The 18,527-nt window shown below is 40.7% G+C and overlaps 2 protein-coding genes across 3 annotated transcripts in view; one reads left to right on the plus strand and one right to left on the minus strand.

The window, feature by feature from the left end:
• TEX9 (testis expressed 9) overlaps window positions 1-12,129 on the plus strand; it is a 24,901-nt gene extending 12,772 nt beyond the window's left edge. For both annotated transcript variants that reach the window (XM_032699801.1, XM_032699802.1), the window contains 4 exons: window positions 2,274-2,447; window positions 6,200-6,334; window positions 6,777-6,911; window positions 9,632-12,129. In XM_032699801.1, the coding sequence (XP_032555692.1) occupies window positions 2,274-2,447; window positions 6,200-6,334; window positions 6,777-6,911; window positions 9,632-9,709 (522 nt within the window). In that variant the 3' untranslated portion in view covers window positions 9,710-12,129. The remainder of the gene's footprint in view (window positions 1-2,273; window positions 2,448-6,199; window positions 6,335-6,776; window positions 6,912-9,631) is intronic.
• Window positions 10,916-18,086, minus strand: MNS1 (meiosis specific nuclear structural 1). The gene is made up of 10 exons (XM_032699800.1): window positions 17,931-18,086; window positions 17,761-17,850; window positions 17,445-17,572; window positions 16,810-16,912; window positions 15,766-15,995; window positions 14,923-15,139; window positions 14,735-14,842; window positions 13,675-13,932; window positions 12,796-12,921; window positions 10,916-11,227 (listed from the first exon to the last, which is right to left on the minus strand). Exons 1-10 carry the CDS (start codon window positions 18,069-18,071, stop codon window positions 11,129-11,131), a joined length of 1,500 nt encoding a protein of 499 aa, XP_032555691.1. The 5' UTR covers window positions 18,072-18,086; the 3' UTR covers window positions 10,916-11,128.
• Window positions 18,087-18,527: the final 441 nt, after the last annotated feature.

An 18,527-nucleotide genomic window follows, 5' to 3' on the forward strand; every position in this document is an offset into this window, starting at 1 on the left:
ACAAATAATCACAAAACAGAGTTCTCTCAACCTTTCCTTTTCAAGTATTAAGAGCTAAGGTTCTATTTTTTTAAAATATACTAAAAGCTTAGTGTCAAGGGTAGTAATTTCTGTATAAATGTGATCTTGGGCTAAAAGCTTGTGAAATACACTTAATGAAAAAGAATTTGAGGCAGGAAAGAACCACTGGGAATGAAGACATGCCCCAGCTGCAGGAACACTGGTGCTGCAGAGTGCCCAAACCACCACTGCTGGAAGGGCAGTGTTACCAGAGCCTGAGAAAAAGGAGGAGGAAACAGTAGCAGTGAAATACAGATTTTGGTGTACAGAGAAGTGGTGCCCAGAGGCAGGTGATGGGATGAGAGGGATGTTTAGGGCAGAGTGAGAAACAAAAACTTGAGGAATATAGTTGGGTGCTTTTGGTGTCATCAGTGGGTAGAAGTGTGGAAACAGCTGATCTGTGGATCCACTTTAAGTGGAATGTTGTAATCAGCACAGCAATTAGGCTTTCTCGGTTCTCAAGAGTACAGTTGATGCAGAGGACAATATTTGGAATTACGTATTTGGGCAGATCGGGCTGAACTTGAGGCATAGTGAAGCTACACTGATATTTCACTGTTAGAGTTTTATGATCTGCACTGTCTGGCAATCTATTTTCAAGTGATGCTCAAACATCTCTTGAACTGTAAAACTTTAAATAGCTTGTATTTGTCTGCCAGAGGGATCCCCTCTGATTCATGCACTTGTAATCAAGCAAGGGTTTTGAACTAACTTTCAGTTTTCCATAACTGGATTATTTAGTTGTGGTCTCTTGACTTCAGAATGCTTTTTTCCACCTATTCCTCAGGCCCAGATGTGATGATGACATTCAGAACATATGGCAAAACACCTATATGTTTTCTCTCAAGCTTTTAATTTAGAGTTGAGGAGCAGGATGATACTAAATGAGTCTTTTGAGATAAGTACATGAAGAAAATCTTTAGAAGTAATTACATTTTGATATTTTAAATCTGTACTTTATTTCATTTTTACCAACACAGGTGCTTCTGCATTTCAATACTTTTCTGCTGTGATCAGAAGGAAGTTGTTACATTTGATTTTAAAGGCATTTTCATTTTCAAATCAAATACAATTCTGTCAGTAGCTATTGAACTTCATCATTCCATGCCAAAACCACTACAGACTTCAGTTACTGTAGCAGATGACAGAAGACAACCTTGTACTTGTTCTTATGCTGCTCCCATAGCACTCTGTGTGTAAATGTATCATTCTGGGCACTAGTTTCTCTGGTGTGAAAATAACTTTATTACATTCATAAGGTCACAAAAATTTCATTTAGGCAAAGCCTTGAGGTAGATTCTGGGTTTGGTTCCAGTTCACAGTCCAGTTGTTAAAAGGAAGGAGTAAACCTGTTTTAAATGTAAAGAAGTGGGAGTTTCTGAGGTGCAGGTGGTCACAGGAAGCTCAGATAAAGCACATGGATTTCCCAGGTGAGAAGCTTGTATTCCAAGGGGCTGAGAGAACAACAGGAAGAGACTTGTTTTCACAGACTCCATTTCTGTGTGTGTGCCCTGATTTCTTTTTCATAAAGAAATGAAGGGCATAATGTGTCTCTGAAATAACCTGCATTAGTATTCACTTATAAAGTTTCAAAGGTTATAAAAGAAAAATGCCTTGAATTATAATGCTTAATGTGGGATGTAATTGCCAGTAGGTCATGAATCGAATACGGGATTCACTGGATGTTAAGAGAATCTTAAATTTGAATACTTGATGTATCCTGGATCATTAGCTTGCTTTTAAGTCAAAAGCAGATAATCTCCTAAAACATAATGGATTGGTTTATCAGTAATTATATTCTCTTCTTTTTCCCATAATTTTTCCTAATGTGTGCATTTAACTATTCTCACAGAAATGTCACAAAATATCTATGTCCCACTGTTATTCATATTATTCCGTAACACTTTGATATTTCTCAAAACCTTTGAGCTATGAGAAATTAAATGTTTTACATACTGTTACAAGACAGTTTCAAGTAAAAGACTGTAGAAAATTAAATGAAAGAAGTGTTACTGTTTTTTGAAGTATTATGCTGGTAAAATAGTGGTTTGTTTTCTTTGTTGTCACCATGTAATGTTTAAAAACTTATCTCTGTATCTATAGTGTGTATATTTTTACTGCCTTTTATTTACAAGACATTATTACTGCATTATCCTCCTGCTTCCTTGCAATGATTTAGTTGTGGGGTTTTTTTGCTATTGACTGCCAAACAGGATGATCAAAATCAGAATTTAGAAACTCGGCTTAAAGATACTGAAGAAGAAAACTCGAGACTGCAGCGAGCGATCAGCGTGCAGCAGAGTCACACTGAGAAGTACAAAATGTTGTCACAGGAAGCAAACAAAAAAAGTGAAGGGTTACAACAAGAAGTCATTGCACTAGAAAAGGTATTGCAGATATTACTCTCATTTATCTCACAAAAGGGAACAAACCCCACATCAAATCACCCCTTGTACCCTAGTTTGATATGAATGATCCCAGTAGTGTTTGGATCTCTGTTAGCAGTTTTAGAAACCGTATTTTTAAATGGTCTAATCAATTTTTTTAAAGGAAGAAATAATATATTTTGCTAACCGCTTTTCTTCTGCTTCTACAATCACATATTCCTGTATTTTAAAATTAAATTCCTGTATAAAAGACCCACAAGAGACAAAACAACCTTTTCAGAAACTGCTGTCAAAGTCACAAAGGAATCCTAAAAAATACAAGGAAGTTTTATTTTTCTGCTTTTAATTATGACTGTTAAAAAATTACTTCTGTAATAGGAGTTCTATTGTAAACTGTAGAACCTAATGAACATTTTTTTAGAAAGCACCTGCAGCTTATATTAGTATGCAGGTAGAGGGAGGGATGTGTCTTTGTTCTTGAAAATGGACTGTTGGAAAACCAGCCACTCCAGTGTGGCTGAATCCCAGTTACTGTGGCTGCTGCTGCACCCACACTGGCACAGTGGTGTCCGTGCCCGGGGCAGCAGATGGCTGCACACACAGCTTTGTTTGTTTGGAACTTAATCTTAAGGGCAGCATGTGTTTTTCCTTAATTACTCAGAGCTACAGAGGTTGACTTCAAAATCATGCAACACACAGAGTATTGTGTAGTACATGCAATGAGAATGTTTCACTTAAAAATTTGGGCAAAATGGAACACAACTTAGCCTAACAAAGTCTCATTATACCTCTGTTAAATCACACTATGCATTTGTGTAGGCTTGCTTGTGTCTTAATGCTTTGTAGTTCTGGCATTTTACAGCTAAAATGGTCTTCGTGGGTTTTTTGTGCAGATACTTGGAAGTTTTAAGTTCCCTTAAATAAGTACCCTGATGGTGATTCTGTCAGGGAAAATATTCAGTAGCAGTACTTACACTACTCATCAACTCACAGTAAACAGGGCCAAGAGATTTACAAAGTCATTTAGTCCCTTCTCTGAAAGCAAGACAGGACAGGTTATATCCAAACCATCCTGGACTTAAGTTGGTTTGACCTGCACTTAAAGTCTTCTTAAAACAAAAGTTTTAAATTGATGCCAATTTCCAGCATTTCCTTAGACAGTCAATGCTGGTTCTTGCACAAAGTCACAGTTAGAAAGTATTTAGGAAATGTCTGTTGGGATGAAAAGTTTATGCACTTCTGCTGTACAGGTACTGTATCCAGAATGCAGCAAAAAAAGGCAAGTATATGTAATGAATGGTTCCTTGCTAATTTAGAAGTTACTTTACATATTTTTTCTGCTATAAGAAATTATTTAACTGCAAAAGCCATGCATGTAAAAATAATTTTGCAGTAACTGCTTAATTCTCCTGTGGACTTGGGAGTCTGAAAACTGTTCTAATTTTTAGGTCTGAAGTATTACTCAACACTATATAATTAATGTAGTGTAGATTAATTCTAGACACGTTTAAAAGCAATTTCCTGTGAACACAGGCCTGAACTGGTGCTACTGTGCTGCTAAACTCTCAAGACTCATACTTTCAGTCCAGAGAAAGTTTTCTGTGTAGTTGAGATAGCACAAATGTAACCTCTGATTAGGGGGCTTTTATTGCTTTGGTTGTGATTTCTGTTCCAACACAGATGATAGGAGACTTTGGCTGTGATACAAGTTTCCCCAAACTTCCTTATCAACCGTTTGTGCAATTTCCTTAATCCCTCAGGTCCTTTTTTTGTATGTGCTTAGGCAAAGTCTCATCTGCTTTTCACAATTCACCTGAAACATGGAAACTACTTCGTTGTTTTTACATTTAATTCTTTTGGTCTTTGGTCTCTGTGAACATTCTGCTGCAACACCCACCTCAGGCAGCAGCTGAATTCTGATGCTCCCAGAAACTTCCCTCCTTTTCTTTCCAGCATTCCTCTTTTTTTTCCTATCTAATTGATCTAATAAATTCTATCACCTTTCCTGTCTTTTTTTCACCACCAGTCTACAAGAACATTCCTTCCTCTGTGTTCTCTCACTCATTAATTCAGTCTAAGCTATAATGTTAGATAATGGTCAGGGAGACACCAAAGCTGTACTCTTACTCCTTCTAAGGCTTTGTGCAGGGGGTTTATAATTTCCCTTTAAGAAGGGCTTGATGTTAAGTAAAAGTTCCCTCTCCAATGTTTTTTGGGGAGGACAGGTGCTGCAGAGCCTTCCTAAAGATAGAGGTGCTGTGGATGCTGCTACTGGGAGGACAGAAGGCCACTGGGAGGGTTCCTCCTGGGTGAGCTCTGTGCCATCACAGTCCCTGCTGCTACTCAAGTGCCTCAGCCATGCCAGAGCAGTGGAGAAAATCCAGAAATTGAAATGGGATGCATTTTTCAAACATAGTAGTTTATCCCCACCTCTTAGAGAAACAGCATATGAGAAAATTAATCCTGCTTTTACTCTTAAGTATTGAAGAATTGGCAGAAACCTTGCTTAGTTACAAAATAAAACACTTATTTCAGGTATTTTTAGGATTAAAAACTCGGGAGTCAAATACATTTAACAATATACCCTCACTGGATGACTTGCAAAAAAATCCTTGATAAGGTATTATGTGTGACAGTAAATGTCAAAAAGCCCTAAGAGAATTCTTAGAATTCTTTCATTAAATGATATGATTAGCTGATAAGTAATTTGCATTGCATGCAGACTATTTTTTTGGTCATTAAATGCTTGAAAGACTGTATTTCAAAGCTTTTCATATTAATGCAGAATAAAATACATAGCATGAAAGATTTAGTTGACTTTATTCACAGCTCCATCATCTTGATACAAGACAAAGAGGTCAATTAGTATGTATTTCTTGGATAAATGATGTGGAAGTCTTAAATAACCACCATAGAGCAGGTGTGGAATTGAGAAAATAGAACAATTACTGAAGCAGTCTGAGGTTAAAAGGTTAACAACAAGGCCCCTCTCTACCTTGATTTGGTTAAAAAAAGTCCTTCTGTGCCCATTACTAAATATTTGATACTTTAAAAAAAAAAAGTCTATTTCTTTTTCATAAAAGACAAGATGTGCTCTTTCTGCCAGAACTGCTCATTTCTCTTACTTTGGCTGTTCTCTGTATTCCCTGATCTTTAGTCTGACTATTCTGTTCCTCAACCTGGTCTCTTCTTCTCATTTCCCCACTTACAGCACTATGAAACACTGTCAGCAGAGTCAAGAGGGAGCTGTTTTGCTCGGTGCCATAAACACTCGATGAACTCTTTTCTGCCAGATGACATAGTTACTCCCCTCAGCCATCTTCAGTGGGCTCCTTTAACTTCTTGGTGGTAACTGTATGTAGGAATCTCTGGGGGAAAAGAGGTAAAAGGAACGGGTGGGAAGAAGCATCTGGGAACACGAGCCACCGTTCCAAAATCTGCCACAGAGTGGACATGGCAACATTTTTTTCTCTTTCTGAGCATACAGGGTTTTTCAGTCAGTCCTGTGGTCTTACATGCTCAGCTCCATGATCAATCCAAGATAGGAAAGATCCTTTTTCAAGATTTCAAAGGAGAAGGGGATGTTTTAACGGTAGAATTGTCTTTGAGACAGATTCTATCTGCAGGCCAAAGAACTCCACAGACGCTTCAGCTTTCAAGGGTGAGCCTTGTTGTACATGTGCTGTTGATATGAGATTCATTAAAACACCCATTATTCACCATGTTTGTTTTTATCTTTGCTTCTTAATTAGGAACTGGAGAACCTAAAGCGGGTACAAAAGCAGGCCACAGCCAGTCAGAGTGCCACAGAGGTTCGACTGAACAGGGCCCTGGAGGAGGTGGAAAGGTATAAAGTGGAGCTGAACAAACTGAAGCAAAGCAACAAGGTACAGTGGCTTAGGAAAACAATGAGTGAGACAAAAAGCTTGATCAGCTTTGGAAGCATCATATCTCTCCCAGGCAGTCCTAAATTAACTTGGAGCAAGTCACCAAAGGCCTGGATAAGTTACCTTGGATGATGCTACTGCAAGAAACGTACAGAATAAAGTTAAAGCCTTTCTGATTTTCCTCATTTGTGTGAAAATAAGATGTGTTTAGAAAGAGGGGGAAGTACACATACACACCTAATACATACACAGGCAAACCAGGGCTGTTATCTTTGACATTTTTTTTTCAAGTTTTAATGTGGGAATATTTTGATTAATCCCATTTCTTTTCAGAAATGTCAGGGGTGGCTACTGTTCCTCACTTTCTTATGTAAAGCCAGGTTTCATTGGCAAAAGCACCACTTTCATAAATAATACATTTCTCCTTTTCTTCCCTTGGCAGGATGTAGCTAACCAAGAACTCAAAACAATTGAAGAATTAAAAACAGAAAACAAGAAACTGCAGAAACAAAAAGGAGAGCTAATTACAGGTTTTAAAAAGCAGTTAAAGTTAATTGATATTTTGAAGAGACAAAAGGTAAGGACCAGAGTACAGGTGCATTTCAGTAAACAACCTCTAGCTAAATGTGTCTGTTGTCAAGTCAGGTAATCCTGGAACTGGAGCCCCAGCACTGGGAAGTTTCAGTGCAAGAGAGCAGCAGCCTCACTTTTCCCAGAGCCTATTGGTAACATTTTGTGTTCTAGCAAAGGCTGCTCTGCTTTTGAACTCACCCCATTCCTAACTAGGAATGGATCCTGTCATGGTTAAAGGTTACTACTGACTGAGGAGATCTGTTTGTTCAAGAACAAACACTGTGCAGGTAGTAACAGCAACTCCCTTTGTGCTGTGTCAGTAGGACCCATTTGAGCAGGTGAGATTTTTTAGTTTTTCCCCACACACACATTATTTGTTGGATCAGCAGCTCTAACAGTGCCACCCCTCAGGAGTGAGCACTGCATTTTAGACCTGCATTCTTCCAGGGTTCTCAAAGTGTGTCCCTCTCTATGAACATTTGTTTCTTCTTATTTAAATGCTGAGGTGTTCTGGACACGTACAGTTGTGTCCAGATGCATATGTCCTTGTGTGTCAGACAAAAAAAAAAAAAAAAAAAGAAAAAATTAAAAGACAGAGCACTTAACCTAGGTGTGTATTTACTCAACTGAAAGAGGGGAGTTGAGCTCCATCCTTTGGTAATTCCTGGAATATCCTGCATACTTTGAATCACACACAATGCAGTAACATTGGCTGCAAGGGTGTTCCCATCCACACTGCACTTGCAGCCTTACTCTGAAAGTCATTTGATCCTACATCCATTTCCCATCTCCCTCAGGGCATGGAAGGGTGGGCAGAGTCTTTAGCAGCTGAAGGTGAGACTGAAGGGAGGAGAGGTGGTAGAATAAGTTCTGCCAGTTCATGCTGAATGATTGGTGATCCAGCTTCCAGAGAAAGCTGCTATAGTGAGAAGTAGATTAATACTGCAGAAGGAATACAGCTCAAAGTGTATTTAACTATCATATTTGGTAAAGCTGTATTGGATGTTCCCAAAAGGAGGGGTGTTTTACTTGAAAAGAAAAACCTCTGACATTGCAGAGTGGATAAATATATTTCTCGAAATATATTTTCAGCATAGACCAGTCAAATGAACTTTGATGGTGCAAACTAAAAGAAATTGTGAGTTTACATGAAAGGAAATTAAAGTGAGAGGACTCTATACTGGGAGATGTTGCCCAAATCAAACAATTTTCCACTTACTAGTTCCATCAAACCTTTCACTTACAAATACTTGGGATGTGTGCAATCATTTGTATCAGTTTCCCTTCCAAGGCTGCATGAGACATGTAGAGCTGTGGGCTGCAGAGCTGTCTGGGCAGGATCTAAACACCACAGAGTGGATCACCTCCAAATCCTACTCTGCTGAAACTCATGTCATTAATTTTGGGATAAAGTCAGTGCACTTTTTGTGCTCTCAAACCAAAGCTGTAAGAGAGCTAAAGCAAGCAATGTGTGGTGGCTTTTTGAGCAGAACCCCCTTTAAGAAGGGCCAGCCTTAGAGATGAAAACCAGAACATTTTATTTACCCTTTGAGCCCTGCAGTGATCACCAGACAATTTGTAAACACTTTCAAAGCTGTTGAGCCCCTAGAGGAAGAATAGTTCAGTATGAAGTGGCAACTTGAGAGAACAAAATACACACACTTATCCCACGAACTGGGAATTGCAATATGGAAATACACCCTTGAATCTGGAATACCTGCCCAACACAGGGCAAAGGAGGACAGGTAACTGGAGTAAGAGGAAGTGAGGCTGCTCATGCATTTCCAGTGCAAGAGAATTTTCCTGGCAGTAACAGGATGCTGGGGAGATACCAGGATTCACCCTTCTAGCTCTACAAGTTTATTTTGAGAAGAAAAACTATACAGCATTCACTCAACATATGTTCTATATGTGAGGCAGCTCATTGTCCCCTGGAATGTGAAGTCACTGAAATGGTGTCACAGAGCAGCATTTCTGTTTGACTGGGAACCAAACCCAGAGTCTCAGACAAACATCACAAAAATGCACCAAATATATTTTTAAACAACTGCAAATGCTGTGTCAGAACTGGAGACAGGTGAGGAAGCCACTTACCTTGTCTTCCAAACAAATGTCATTTACTCAGAGCAGAGGGATCCTGTTTGTTGTCCTTTCCAAACAGACTGTGACTGGAAGAACCTGAAGGAGATGGGGGCAGCCCCTGCCCCGGCAGCTTCTGGCAGGAGGCACCAGAGAGGGGCAGCTGAAGGTCCCATGTGCTCAATATTAACCATCAGTGGAAGGGCTTCAAGTCTGCTTCACACAGGCCTTTTGTTGAATGAATGAGATCAGCTTGAGAGAACATGGACCAGTTTCCTTATGTGTTCTTCAGAGATCACAAGTTGTTAGATTTTCAGGCATTTCCATGCCTCAGTAAACCCGAGACGTTTTTAAAGCAATATAAGGAACTAGGAAAAGTTATCAGTCCTATTTTACTAGGGCTGAACTTACAGTGTTTAGCATAAAATTTATCACATCCCTACACTATAAATTTTTGCAGAAAAATATGATTAGTAGCTTCAGCTGGAACAGGTGAACATCCATCAGACCACAGTACCAAAAAAAAAAAAAACATCAAAATATAGATTTGAAGCCCCTTTGAGCTATCCCAGTTATCCAAGATTTTGTATTGGTCACGCACATTCTTTTACCTCTGCTCCTAATTGTTTTTTGTTTTTTCTTAAGATGCACATTGAAGCTGCCAAGATGCTTTCTTTTACTGAAGAGGAATTCATGAAAGCTCTTGAGTGGGGAAATTATTGATTCCATTAAAAAACAGCTTCTGTTTGAAAGACAACTCCGATGGTACATTATTTTGGGACTGTATATGAATCCTTGTTAATAGTCAATAACTGTATATCCCAGCGAATTGATTTTGTTGATTTTGCTTATGTTTAAATTGTTTAACTTTTGTAAGCCTGATAGCTTGGGTTGTAATGTTGTATGAAATACAAATTTCTACTGCAGTGTCAGGCCAAACTGTCCATTCTGTAACTAGCAGAGAAGCACAGACCGTGCAAGGAATAGTCCAACAAGTGAACTTTGTTAATGAGTTTGCTCTGGTTTAGCATTTAAAACTATACCTTATCTATGGTAATATTCAATCCAAAGAAGGCAAGATTTAGTCTCAGAAAACTCCTTGTTGCAACAGAAATAAATTAACCAGTGATCCAGTTGAGAAGAAAATGTCACGTCCTTTTTAAAACACGTGGTTGGAAAATTGGCCTTGTCTGTTCTCTGTAACAGATCTCCCCTCAAAGCTGGTTGGTCTGGCATCTAATTTAAGCACCAACAGCTCTTTTATAGAAATGATCATAACTTGTTTTAGTCATTACATCTTCCCCCCTGGCTGGCATAACCACACATGAGACTTGCCCCTCACTGCCCAGACAGACTCCTTTGTCAAGGTGAAAATATTAAACCTTTCCCTGGCCATCAGCTGCTGCCTGGGGATAAGTCAGGAGCTGTGACTATTCACAGGTGCTCTACAAGCACCAGTCATCACTGGAATCAAGAACTAGGTAAAAGATTAAGGGTAGATGAGCTGAGCATACCATGTGTACACTAATGAACAGGAGAAATACAAGCCTGTGCTGCTTCCATGAAGCCCTATCAGACCTCAGTGATTCCAATGGATTCCTCCCTCAGGGTAAGTGAATAGGAACATGGCACAAAAACAGTCAGTTGATGCACTGAAAGGTACAGACAAGTGGTTCTGACCTCAGAATGGAACAATGTCTCTGCCTTAGATCTACCAGCAAAGTATCTCAGATCTACCACTTTGAGGAGGATTAGGATCATAGTAGTGTAGTGCCAGTACAGCCAAATCTTCCCATTCCCCCCAGAACTGGTGCATGAAGAGAATCCTGTAGTCCAAATGGGAATACATGTGTGTATTTACACCAGCTTGGTTTCTGCTGTGCTGCTGGAGAAAACATTTCTAACATTGCTACACCACTAACTGAGAAGAATTGAGAACTCAGAACAGTTTATTGATGAAAAATGCAAGTGCAGCACACAGCTTTATAAAACTAACTGCTCATCAGCTGAGAACTTTGGTCTTAAAATGGAGACTTTTAATGGTGTTAAAAAGGAGCTCCTCACTGTTAACAGCAAATGGAAGTTTTCACTGGGAATCAGCTGACACCTAGTGGCAAAGCAGGAGCTGAGCTGGGGAAGGGTTCAGCTCTCTTCTGATAATTCATTACCTCTTCTCTGCTGGTAAGCCAACCTAAAATCTTCTCCAAGCATGTTAATGTCATTTTCGTCTTTGAGTATCCCCTGCAGTAACGGGAAAGAAACACACATTAGAAGGGAAAACAAAGCAGAGAGATTTCTATGGATCTCTGCAATTTTCCATCAAGAGAATGGATAGTTTGTATCCATAATACCGTTGTTACCTTTAAAACAAACCTGAAACTCAAGCCTGAAAGGCATCACAAAACTTGAACAGATGGGTTATAAAGTGGTGTACCTGGTGCCAACCTAGAGCCACTTCTGTTGTTCTGCACCCACCAGAAGACAACACTGAGCTGCATTCTCTTTCTCACAGAAGTGGTAACACCCAGCACAGCAGGTGCAGCTTTAGTAAAAATTAAGAAACTGCAGTGAAAAGAGGCCCTGGCTGGGCTGGGGCTCTGTCTTCCCCTTTAGCTGTGTTGCATTAGCTCCTACAAAGGAATAACTTGGGAAATAAACTGATACTGGACAACTTAATCAAAAACTTTTTCTGGGGGAAGGGAAGCAGGGGAACCCAGAAATCTAAATTTACAATTAATTCTAAATTAATTTTACAGCTAAAAATATGCATGACCCACAGAGCATACCTTGCAGCATTTAGAAAAGAAAAAAAAATACAAACTGCATTTATATTGGAAAGTTTCAAATTTGGTACCACTTTGCTGTTGAACCATTTTGAGTGAAGTAACGTGATGTAGGAGCACCCAAGTCAGACACAGTGAACAAAGTAGGACATCATTCGTGGCACACGGGTGAGCCTTGGACACTGACATTGCCAAGGCTTCCCACAACAGCAAATTCAAACCAGCAAAGTATATTCAAAATGTTTTCAATATGAGTTATCCTTTAATCTACATTAAAGAACAACTCACTCCAGATGTTACAAATTCCTGCACCAATTATCATATTAATGTCTGAATAAAAATTATACTCTGTTCTATTTACATTTTCCAGAATTGCAGAATTTCTTTTAACTAGTGGGATAATTCTCTCCCTACTCTAAATGTAGTTTTACATCCCTATGGCAGCTCTGTTCATTTGTGTACTGTCAGGAGATCTTTCCAATTATGAAGCATAATACAAAATAAATGGTAGTTTATTCCTATTGCAATAACTGCTTCCATCCTTTTAACTTTTAAAACCCAGGGATGAACAGAGTGAGCTCTGAAATGCTTCTGTAAGCACTGAAGTTCCTTGCACTGCAGCAGAGGGGAGGCCTTGCCTCCATGCTAACTTGGAATATTTGGCAGACCAGCCAAAATTGCTCCCAAAACCCCAGCTGAGAAATGTGGTGGAAACAGGGTGTAAGATGTGGTGGACCCCTTTCTAGCTAGAAAAGCCCTGCTGTAGAACTCGGGTTTCACATTCCAAGCACCAGATGTGCTTTCAGCAAGTCCTGCACAAGGTATCAATGCTGCCAGGGAGCCCAAAGAGCATTTCTGTAAAGAGCTTCCCAACCCAAAAAGTAAGAGGTTGAGTGCAGGTGAGCTGACACAATAAGGACACCCACTGACTCCAGGAATTTACACAGTTCTGCTTCACCTTGAACTATCCAAGAGAAAAGTGATTTCCAGGACAGACACAAAGCATTTACAAGACACTTCACTTACTCGAGGCAGATAACCCAGCAGTTTCCAGGCGTGCTCTTTCAGGAGTTTCTGCCTCTCCTCTTCAACAATTGCACGGATGCTTTCTTGTCTTCTCTTCTCTAACTCTCTTTCTTCAACTTCACGCTCCTACAGTAAACAAGTTTTCCTAAGTTCAGTTTGTGAACATTTGTTTAAACAGTGTATGTCTGGCAACTGGAAAACAATCTCAGACAAAAGAGAGGACTGAATGGCAGGACCTGGGGTGAGTCTGCTCTCCAAGTGTTTGCCCTTTTGAAAGCAGATTAAGTGTCCAGTTCTGCCTTTGTGGCTCTCAGACGAGTTAGTCTGTTCCTGTCCTACTGCTCTAATCCCACAAAAAGAGCAACAGGCATGAATTCTCATGCTGATGACTAGAAATCACAAATCACATTACATATGTGATTTATACCCCATAAACAAGGTCTGAAAACTGCAGTATAGGATTCCATGACCTGTTTTCAGCTTACACCTTTTCTTCCTCAGATCAGAATTCAAGAGACTTAATCTAAAAGCAAGGCTGGGACTTCCCCTCCTCACACAGTGCAGCTGACCAGGGACAGGGAACTGGCCAGCAGTTGTTCCACTGCTCCCATGGCTCCTGAGGAGGTATTTGCAGAGCACGTCAGGTACACGGGTCCAGGCATGTTGCTGACCCCAGCCTCTCAAGCTACAAAAAAAGTTGGCTCTAAAAGCTTTTTCTTGTCATCAAACCAAAGCAAAGGCCTCCTTCCCCACACACATTTGTCTACAATTCCCCTGTCACCTTTCCCTAGTGACAGCAGCCACATCCCTCAGGACAGCACAAGTGTTCCCACACTGAAACACCGTGGCTCAAACCAAAGGCGTGTGTGAAATTCTCACTTTGTCTGCAATGAACTGTCTGCGACGGCCTTCCAGGATTTCTTCCACAGCCTTTTTGTGCTCCAGCTGCCTCATCCTGCGTTTCTGAGCGTTCAGCTCCTCGATCCGATCCTCCTCTGCCAGCCTGGCCAACATCTGCTGCCGGAAGGCCTCCTCCTCCTCCCGCAGAGCTCGTTGTGCTGCTGCCTTCATAGCAAACTGCTCTTCATAGGTTTGCCTTAACTCCAGGCGCTGCCTTATTCTCTTTTCAATTTCTGCCTGTAAAAGGAATTTAGTAAAATGCTGTGTTACTGAACAGACTTTGAAAAATCACCATCATCAGCCAATCTACTGGATTTTTCTTGGAATAAATTTACTCCAGTTAGCATAACTAACTGGAGCAAACATTCCATATCTGACAGGGTTCTCCAGTATTAATCAGTTTGGCAAATGTCACAAGATTCTCAAAACTCAGTCCAAAACAAAAGGAGGGTTTTTTTTTCCCCTACTAGCACAAAGTGACTCAACAAGAGAACCACTTTGGTATCTCAACCTGTGCTACATTTTGTCACCCACAGCAAGGTAAGACAGAGTGTGGGCAGGCCCACAGGAAAAGCAAATAGACATGCAGAAAAAAAGCAGTTAATTAACCTCCTTAGCTTAAACCTGAACTTGAAAGCTACTCCCTCACAAGATAAATGTAGAAAGGGGTATAAGGGTATTCAAAACCTTCACTTGTCTTCCTGGTTGAAAATAAAATTAGGAATGGAAAAGGAAACTCAAAGAACAGAATCTTCTCTCCAAAACCTAAACTAATATACAAACTGCTTGTCTGACTAAGAACATTTAGGAAATAGTGCTGGAAATTAATACTTTGTGCCAGAACAGAATCGAAAACAATTAAAATTCATTTAATACTCCTAAAACCATGTCAGAATTAAGCCTTTTGCTTTGAGACAGCTAATAGTTCAAAATGGGCTCAAGGAGTCCCTCAAAACCATCCCAAAGTCACAAATAACACTGCAGACTTAGCAAATCCAAAGTGTGAAATAAAACCCTTCATCCACCTGCCAGCACTTACCATCTCCTTCTTCCTTTCCATCTCCTCTTGTTCTTCCAGATACAGCTCTTGGCGGATTTGTTCCTGTTCTTGACGCTTCTGTTGTTCTCTTTCCATAGTCTCAGCAACCTGTTAGAGGAAGGAAAGGTTTCCAAATGAAAGACAAAAACATACAACAATTTTTTTTCTACTATTTCAATTTTTAATACCATGTTTTGAACTTTCTGTTTTTTCTCCTCAGTGTCTCGAACTTTAGCCATCCAATCATCTTCTCTTTGTCGCTGCATGTTGGCAAACTCCATAATTTTCCTATTTTCTTCTTCCATCTCTTCCTTTTTCTTTCTCCTCCACATAGCTTGTTCTTTTATATATTCTTCAATATATGTCTGAGTTTCTCTCACTTTATCTAACTTTCGTTGTTTTTCCCTGTAGAAGATGGAAAAAAAGTGTTCAAATAGTTTACTGTTACTGTAGAGTAACATTAAACTGACCTCACCATTAATATATCCCAGAGATTAAGATTTAAATGACTCTCCTTAAACAGTCAGCTAGAAACTAGACACCTAAATTTAAAATACCTATTACTGAGCTGCTCCAAGAAGGGAATCTCATGTCTAGCATCTTTCAGGAGTGCAGACTGTTCACACAGGTCCTCACTAATACTGCATTTTACACACACTCCATCAAAGAGAAAGAAGAGAAGGAAGTCCACACAACCTCTAAACTTTTTATTTACACTAAACTCTCTCTCACACACCCCCACACACCACTCTGCCCTCAGAAACCTCCTTCCCTGTCCCAGTCCATAAGGCAGGGAAACAGAGAGGTGGCGAAAGGTGGCAGGGTAGGGACACAAGACTGACTGGAGCATTCTGATGTTTCAACAGAAAAATTCACCCAGGTCAGTCTCCTGTCAGCAAAATGTTGCCAAGGAAAACTAAAATGGGCCTTAGTCTCTATGGAACAGATGCATACAAATCAGCTTCCTATACAGAATGATAGAAGTTGTTTTGTTTTAAATTAACAAATAATACAAGTTCAAAGTCACTAACATTTGGTCTTCTTCATAGATCTTTCTTACAATCTCATCAATCATGAGTTTCTCTCTCAGAAACTCTTCATAGGCCTTCTGCTTCTTCCTCTCCTGTTCCTCAAGCTGTTTGTCCAGTTCCTGATGGTACATTATCTTCTCCTGGTTGCGCCTCATTTCTGCAGCAAGTTCTTCTTGCATTAACCTGTCGTGCTCTTCCTTCATCTCTTGGGCTATTTCATCCTCCCATTTCTGGGGGGGAAAAACCAAAGCAAGATTCCTTTTTACTCCCACTTCTACAACACGCAGTGAAAAAGCACACAGCATGGAAAGGAATTGTGCTGCATTACCAGAAAGGAAGGTTTTCCACCTCAATCCATAAATATAGAGCCTTAACATGCTTAACAGCTTAATGCAGTCAGTGGTACCCTTGAAGGGAAGCCTCAGGGTCTAACTTGAGGAGCACTAGAAGTGCAGCCTTGAGCACCAGTGGGACTTGCTCACATCAGCAAAATGATTGGAATGAGGTTGGACTGCAGAGAATATCCTCCCTACAGCATGTTCTTTACCTGCCTACACTAAACTCTGCATAAGACATTAACATAACCAGAATCACCTGCCTGATCACCAATATTATTCTGTACATCAATACAAATTCACGATTCTTTCTGAAGTTATCCAGATACCTGTTTAACAACAGTAAATGTTTTCAACAGCTGGACTCTGAGGTAAGGATTCACCATAGTAAGCATTAAGCACTTACTGTACAAAGGGCACCTAGTTTTAACTTGGATAAATACTACAAATCTAGCAAAATAACAGCTACAAGCAGTCATACAGCTTAATTCATTACTCCTTTCATTGAAATGGCAAAGTAAACCTTTTTCTTCTACCTAGTTATTACTGGTTAATTAATCCTCCATAGCACAAAAGGTATTTTCAATAACACTGAATGCCTAACCATTATTTTTGCTAAAAAGGTCAGCTTCAAAGGAAAAATTTTCAGCACAATTCATACAAAGAGTTGCAGGACTTGGGTGCTGGGATTCACTATGGAGCTAATTACCAGTTTCTCATCGTAAAAAGCTTTTTTTTCAGCCATCTGTGCATCTCGTTCTTTATTCATATAGGCATATTTTAGCTTTCTTTCTAACTCTCGAAGTTCAAGACTGGAAAGGGAAAAAAAAAAAATTTATCCTATCACAAGGAGGTAAGTACCTAGGGGGAGAAAATTAAATTTCCATCACTGTTAAACACAATTTAAAAAACCCCAACCATACTTCAGGGGAAACTTTGATGAAAAATATTGCTCTAGTTAAAGGGTAGAAAAAGAAAAAAAATTAATTTTAAAACAAGAGTTACCTATATTTCTATATCTATGTAGAAATATAGGTTCTGCACACTTCTCATCTAACTATATAAGTACAGGTATACAGACATACACATGAGCTCAGAGATATGCCTAAGAGCATGTAACATATATGACATATATATATATACATAAATATGTGTGCAAAATGAAAACTTCGTGGATCAGAGTTTTTTCTCTTATTGAGAAAAAATTTGCCTAACATTAACTTCTATCATACCTTGACCTCAAAATAACTTTCCCTTCCAGGTCCTACTCATTTCCGATTCTGCTACAACTTCCCCAAACCATGGTACCAGTTTGATACAGCCCGGAGGTTTCTGAAGCGATACCTGTTGGCTCTGACTTGCTGCCTGAGCTTCTCGTCCTTCATCTTCTCGAGGTCCCTCCTGGCCATCTCCGCCGCCAGCTTCTGCTCTCGCTCCAGCTGCAGCGCCCTCTGCTTTCTGTTCTCCTCTGCCTAATCAGAACAAACCACCCCGTAACAACTCTCAGCACAGACATTCGGGAGGCAGGGACTGTGCACTTAAACCAGTCAGCAAACGCTTGCTAAAGGAGAAAGCCTTAGGCGGGTGAAGGTAAGGCCAGATGAACGCCCGTCCTTGGCCTCCCCGAGCGCGGCTCCGGCGCCGCCCCCGCTGCTCTTACCGCCCGCAGCGCCTCATCCAGCCGCCGCTCCCGCTCCAGCTCGGCCCGCAGCCGGGCGGCCCGTTTGTTCCACTCCCGCTCCTCGGACGCCTGCGGGCGACAAGGGAAAGGCTCGCCATCCCGCTCGCTCCCTATCCCGTTCCCGCTCCCCGTTCCCGTCCCGCTCTCACCATCCCGCCGCCGTTGCCGTGGTAACGCGCGGCGCTGCCGGGGAATGGGTTCAACTTCCGGGGTGAATCGCCACCCGCTGATTGGCCCAGAGGGTGACGCGACCTGCACGTGACTCGGGGTGGGCGGGGCCAGCGCCGCATGACGTCACCGCGAGACCTTTAGAAATTTATATTTAAGAGCATTTCTTGAATCGTTAAATTAATGCACTTGACCCACGTATAATACCCACAAAACCCATGTGGTGGCGTTTAGCTAAGAATTGCTCTCCTTCCTCTCTGTTACGGTGGGGCCCCAACAGGTGTGGGAGGTACAGGCACAGGCAGAACATCAACCACGGACATGAACCACAAACATCACCAGAACAAATCACTGTACACGATTCTGTAACGCTGCTTGGCACACAGCGTGCTTTATTCAAACCTGGATAACCCAACCAGCAAAACCCAGCCCTTAATTTTTCTAGAGGGAGACCTTGCCTGGAGAACAACTGTTCACTCCAGAGTTTCTCTGGACTGACTTCACCCCAGGAAGAAAACCAACATTGAGGCCTCCAGTTCCCCAAACTCTGCCCACCCACTTTCCTCAACTTTATTTTC

This window comes from Chiroxiphia lanceolata, chromosome 12 (genome assembly GCF_009829145.1).
Source record: "Chiroxiphia lanceolata isolate bChiLan1 chromosome 12, bChiLan1.pri, whole genome shotgun sequence".
Lineage (NCBI taxonomy): Eukaryota > Metazoa > Chordata > Aves > Passeriformes > Pipridae > Chiroxiphia > Chiroxiphia lanceolata.

Excerpts from the sequence above, each read along its gene's own strand:
- MNS1 (XM_032699800.1), bottom strand. The coding sequence starts at position 18,071 with ATGCGGCGCTGGCCCCGCCCACCCCGAGTCACGTGCAGGTCGCGTCAC. Across the intron at positions 16,913-17,444 it reads CAGCAAGTCAGAGCCAACAG|TCTTGAACTTCGAGAGTTAG; the intron begins GTATCGCTTCAG and ends TTCCCTTTCCAG. Across the intron at positions 14,843-14,922 it reads AACAGAAAGTTCAAAACATG|GTTGCTGAGACTATGGAAAG; the intron begins GTATTAAAAATT and ends TTCCTCTAACAG.